Below are 6,239 nucleotides of genomic sequence, written 5' to 3'. Positions count from 1 at the left end.
CGGCGACATCCTTGAAGCGATTTTTTACCAGAAATATGTTCAAAAAGGCGTAACGTTTCGTGTCGTCGTATATATAACCGTATCTCTATCTCGACTTTATTTTTTTTTTTTTTGTACGTGTGTGTAAAGCGAAGAGCATTTGATTTTTTCACGATGGTTGCCCACGTGTAGGTCATTATCTTACCACTTGTCGACTTGTCACCGAGCTTATATGCACTCACCGATTCGCTACGCCGCCTTTCCGCATTTATGCCATCTACTCGAAAAGAAAATAAACTGGAATTTCACTTTTCCACGCCGCGATCACCCTAATTGGCGACTCCACTCGATCTAATCATATATACAACTCGCATGCGGGACAAACAACACGATCGTTACATTTTAAACAACCATCACCCTGTATATAATTATTCGAAATTAATTCTAATACGTAATTTATTGTATTGGTAACGTTTATATTACGATTAGTTGTAGTAAATTCTTTAATACGGAGTTAAATAGTCGCGATATTTCAGATCTAGTAGGTTATTGTATAAATATTAACACGCCCCAATTAAATTCAACGTTGAAATAATCGAAAAAAGAAACGAAATAGTTAAATTTCTTTTCGTACGTATCCACCGTTACCTCGATTAATTAGAGAATTTCGAAATGATGCGCGCAACGTATTAATTAATTATTATTACTCCTTACAGTAAAAATACCCTCTAGGTATAATTAGCGATAGCCGGTAATTAGTTGGACAGTTGCGCGGTAGTCGTAGCGGGCGGTGGGAGCGCTTCGGAGGCGTGTCTATCGGGCGGACTTGCGCATCATTGGCGCACGCAAAACATGGCAGGCGGTTCTGTCAATCAAGCGATTAGGTGGGGACGCGGATACGCAGCAGCACATTGGCCATTCAGAATAGAGTGTGCCGCTGTCGTGTGCGGAGCGATCGTTTCGGAGTTTTTCGTGTGTTTGAAAAAAGTGTTTAGTGACAACCAGCAAACTGTTTGCGCCAACGGAAGATATGTTGACGATGGAAACGGACCTCAAAGGAGGCAGTTTGCACGGGAACATTCCCCCGCATCATTCGTTACAAAATTACGGTTCTTTGAGTGCTTTAAGTCAAGCTCCGATGCACGGTTTAACCCAACACCCCCATCAGATACACCATCAACCGCAAGGACCGCAAATACATCATCAACATCAACACCAAACGCAAAATCATCATCATCAACAACAACAACAACAACAACAGCAACAACAACAGCCGACACAAAATAATAATAATAATTCGTCGAAAGCTCAAAATATGGAAAGAGTGAAAAGACCTATGAACGCTTTTATGGTGTGGTCGAGAGGACAAAGGAGGAAAATGGCGCAGGAAAATCCGAAAATGCACAATTCGGAAATATCGAAAAGATTGGGCGCCGAATGGAAATTATTGAGCGAATCGGAAAAACGACCGTTCATAGACGAGGCCAAACGATTGCGAGCTGTCCATATGAAGGAACATCCCGATTACAAATACCGACCGAGACGCAAAACAAAAACCCTATTGAAAAAAGACAAATACCCTTTGGGCGGTTCGGGATTATTATCGAATTCGGATCCGAGTAGAACCGCTCCCGCATCCGTACAACAACAAGTAGCGGCGGCGCGCGAAATGTACCAAATGCCCAACGGGTACATGCCGAACGGGTACATGATGCACGATCCGACCGCCTACCAACAACAATACACCACCGCGAACTACCCCAGGTACGATATGGGGCAGATGCAGCACAATTACATGAACGGCGGTTACGGTTCGTACACGACCACGGTGCCGAATAGTGCGGGTTCGCCGTACGGGATGCACCAGGCGGGATCGTCGCACAGTCCATCGGGTTCTAGTATCAAATCGGAACCGGTGAGTCCCAGTTCGGGTTTGCATACGCCGACGCCGGCCGGCATCAAAAGGGAATATTCGGGACAACCGCAACAGGGGGATCTCCGCCAAATGATATCGATGTACCTGCCTACCGACGGAGGTGTCCAACACATGCAACACCAATATAGCGGCTCGCCGGATCCGATGGTGCAAGGACCTTTGGCTCCGCTGACGCACATGTGAGAACCGCTATTTGTGGCGCAGGACATTGATGTGCCGCAACTGTGAATTTTTCCTTTTTTTTTTTTCTTTTTCGTCCTTTTTTCATTTCTTTTTTCTCTTTATGTGTGTACATAAAACTATATAGATAACTACTATTTACTATAATGTATCAGTTATTAAGTTTCTCGGCTGATATCCAGGTATGACACGATGATTTTTTTATATTTTATTTTTATTTTTTTCTATTTTTTCTTTTTCATCAAAAAGTATATTTTGGAATATCCGCGTTCGTAAAACGCGTTCGTTTATACACCTTTGTTTTTTCTGGTAATTTCGAGCTTAGAAATCGCTAATTGAAACCTTCGAAATAATAAACTAAGTTCGTATTCTTCAAATAATTGAAATTTTCGGAGTTTATTTTTCAATTTTACATCAGAATCATCTTTCGAACTTCAATAATTACCAGGTGGCGGTCTTGTCGAAACTAGACGATTTTTCGACGCTAAAAAAATATTTTCAACTTCCGTTTTAATGAAATTAATCGTTTCAAGACGGAAATTTATAAAAAAAATATTGTAGGAAATGGGAATAGCTTCAATTTAAGCTTTAAAGTTGATTCAAAAATCTTAAATCTCTGTAATATGAAAAAAAAATGTTCAATATCAAATTTGCGCAAAAGTTTAATAGTTTTATAGAATTATATGCATTACAAGTTTTCAGAATATACTGAAATCTCTATATTTTGCACCGGATTCAGCTTTTTCAGTTCTATGATTATCGAAATACAGTCTATCAAAATTAAAAAATTTTCCGAGAGAACGGAAAACTTTCGACATTCATTTCCATAGAAATAATCGTTTTAAGAAAAAAATTATAAGATAAAATGTCTTCAATTCAAGTATAAAATGGCGTCTGTAGGCCTTATAGTTAATTACCAAATCTCAAAAATGTAAAATACAAAAATTGAAATTTTATAATCGTTTGTTAGTCTTTAAAGAACGATTTACATTGGAAGTTCCTAAAAGATACTGGAATCGGTATACTTTTGCTTTAAAATCAATTTTTTCACTATGTACTTTCTGAGATACAGCCCATCAAAATTAAACAATTTTTTTATAGAAAAATAAACTTTCGATAGCGATTTCTATGAAAATAATCGTTTTATGAGAAAAAATATGAGATAGAAACTTGTAGCTAATGAAAATGTCTTCAATTTAAGCATAAAATGGCGTCTGTAGGCCTTATAGTTAACTCACAAACTTCAAAAATCTAAAAAAACAAAAAAAAAATTGATTAATTAAACTTTCATAATCGTTTGTTGGTCTTTGAAAAAAACTGTGTACATTAAAAGTTACTAAAAGATACTGAAATCGTTGTAATTCTGTTATAAAATTAGCTTTTTTTACTATATACTTTCCGAGATACGGTACATCAAAATTAAACAATTTTTTTATAGAAAAATAAACTTTCGACGCTAATTTCTATGAAAATAATCGTTTTATGAGAAAAAATATGAGATAGAAACTTGTAGCTAATGAAAATGTCTTCAATTTAAGCATAAAATGGCGTCTGTAGGCCTTATAGTTAATTACCAAATCTCGAAAATCAAAAAAACAAAAAATTTTGGTCAAATAAAATTTCATAATTTTTTGTTGGTCCCAAGCTCCCAAAGAATACAGAAATCGGTGTAATTTTGTTATAAAATCAGCCTTTTCTACTATATACTTTCCGAGATACAGTACATCAAAACTAAACAATTTTTTGAAACAAAAATAAACTTTCGACGCTGATTTCCATGAAAATAATCGTTTTATGAGAAAAATTATAACTTAAAATGTTGTAGCTAATGAAAATGTCTTCAATTTAAGTATAAAATGGCGCCTTTAAACCTCATAGTTAACTCACAAAGTTCAAAAATCTAAAAAACAAAAAAATTGATTAATGAAATTTTCATAATCGTTTGTTGGTCTTTGAAAAAAACTGTGTACATTAAAAGTTACTAAAAGATACTGAAATCGTTGTAATTCTGTTATAAAATTAGCTTTTTTTACTATATACTTTCCGAGATACGGTACATCAAAATTAAACAATTTTTTAATAGAAAAATAAACTTTCGATAGCGATTTTCATGAAAATAATCGTTTTATGAAAAAAAATATGAGATAGAAACTTGTAGCTAATGAAAATGTCTTCAATTTAAGCATAAAATGGCGTCTGTAGGCCTTATAGTTAATTACCAAATCTCGAAAATCTAAAAAACAAAAAAGAAAAAATATTGCTTAATTCATAATAGTTTGTTAGTTTTCAAAGAAAAACTATGTACATTGAAAGTTTCGTTCCTAAAAGATACTGAAATCGGTGTAATTATGTTACAAAATCAGCCTTTTCTACTATATACTTTCCGAGATACGGTACATCAAAACTAAACAATTTTTTAAAACAAAAATAAACTTTCGACGCTGATTTCCATGAAAATAATCGTTTTATGAGAAAAATTATAACTTAAAATGTTGTAGCTAATGAAAATGTCTTCAATTTAAGCATAAAATGGCGTCTGTAGGTATCATAATTAACTCACAAATCTCAAAAATCTAAAAAAAAAAGAAAAAAACTTTAGGTGACTGTATTTAATCTAACGGGATATTTTTGTATATCAATGAGGTTTTTGTGGGCTTTATTATCAGCAATATGATTCATTAAATCCTCTAAAAATCGATCTTCCTTGTTATCAGATATAAAAAAGTAAATTTACAAATCAAATTTGTAAATCTTTCGAATCAAATCGTAGTTTGAATTTATTATAGTTCGATGGCCTAGAAATTGACATTTTTTCTTCTGGAATTCAAAAATTTCTCCAATTTTTTTATCAAATAATGTAGCATGGAATGTAGATTAAAAAAATCAGCACTAGTCCCTTAGTTAGCGATTCTTAGAACTACAGGACTATAACATAACCTAAAAATGGTATGAATCAATTCAAATTTATTAAGATTATTCACAAAATCGAAAAAATATTAATATTAATTCACTTTCACGTACAATGATTACAAATGTTTCAATCAGAAGCATAATAAACGATAAAACAACCCCAAAATAACTAATTTCTCGTATTTATTTGGATATTTAACTAACTAAATAACTTTCAAGGTCATAAAATCATCATATTTACATCAAAAAACAATCTATGAAACTTGATTGTCCAATATAATATTTATCATTTCTTAGTTTTTCCAAATTTCTCAAAACACGTACTTCTAAACTTCATATTCGTTAAAATTTTCCCCCCTTTCCAGTATACGTAACTTCTGTCAACAATTTTTCAGTTTTTATTACACATTCTATAATTTCGTCGCCAAAAACATCGAAAATACAAAGTCAAATAATACAATCAGGATTTGATTTGGTATTCCTTTCGTTTTTTCTAAATCCTTCGAGGATTTGATAATTTATCGATTCCTAACCTAAAATAACTTCACGATTTTCTTTTTTTCACCATTTTCCGTATTTCTACAATGAATAATCAATTTAAAAAAACTTAATAATCAAATCTGTAGTTCGAAATATCCGATTTATGTAAGGGTTCATTCGAACAATGACCCGGGGATCTAATACTCAAATTTTCAGACACACTAACGTCACTTTGGATTGATTTACAGTGTCTTTACCCATTGTTATGACCTTCTACCGTTATAGACATATTTTAGAAAGTTGTAAATACTTCGGATGATTATTTCTAAGAATAAATCATAAAATTATTGTTTGCGGGACATAAACAGCACTATTTATGTCCGTCTCTGATCATAATATATAGTTTCGGTGTATTTTTTAATTAGAATGATTTTATTAGTTGAAATTTTGAGTAGACAAATTTCATTTTTACAAATATGATTTGGAAATTGCATTTTGGGACATCTTGTATATGATGTTAATGTTTTCCAACATAATAACGGAGATATTTAGGGGCCATCTATGTTTTTGAATTCATTTTTTAATATCGTTGCTATTTATTACGAAAATTAAGTCGAAAGTTTTTGCAAATTACGTGATAAACCGTTTTTTTGGTGGAATTTTATGATACCAAATTCATAAATTTCTTCGTAAAGAATTTTTACTAAACAATTATCTCGTTTTTGAAGCATTTTGACTCAATTACTACAGATTA

At 32.8% G+C, this 6,239-nt stretch overlaps 1 protein-coding gene across 1 annotated transcript; it reads left to right on the top strand.

The window, feature by feature from the left end:
- Positions 1-902: 902 nt before the first annotated feature.
- On the top strand, positions 903-4,678 carry LOC130452899 (transcription factor Sox-3). The gene has a single exon (XM_056792403.1). The coding sequence runs from the start codon at positions 1,010-1,012 to the stop codon at positions 2,096-2,098; it is 1,089 nt and encodes a 362-aa protein (XP_056648381.1). The 5' UTR covers positions 903-1,009; the 3' UTR covers positions 2,099-4,678.
- Positions 4,679-6,239: the final 1,561 nt, after the last annotated feature.

Source organism: Diorhabda sublineata, chromosome 2 (assembly GCF_026230105.1).
Source record: "Diorhabda sublineata isolate icDioSubl1.1 chromosome 2, icDioSubl1.1, whole genome shotgun sequence".
NCBI classification, from domain to species: Eukaryota; Metazoa; Arthropoda; class Insecta; order Coleoptera; family Chrysomelidae; genus Diorhabda; species Diorhabda sublineata.
The sequence above is the reverse complement of the archived record's forward strand: the minus strand, read 5'-3'. Positions and strand labels throughout refer to the sequence as shown.

Excerpts from the sequence above, each read along its gene's own strand:
- LOC130452899 (XM_056792403.1), top strand. The coding sequence starts at position 1,010 with ATGTTGACGATGGAAACGGACCTCAAAGGAGGCAGTTTGCACGGGAAC.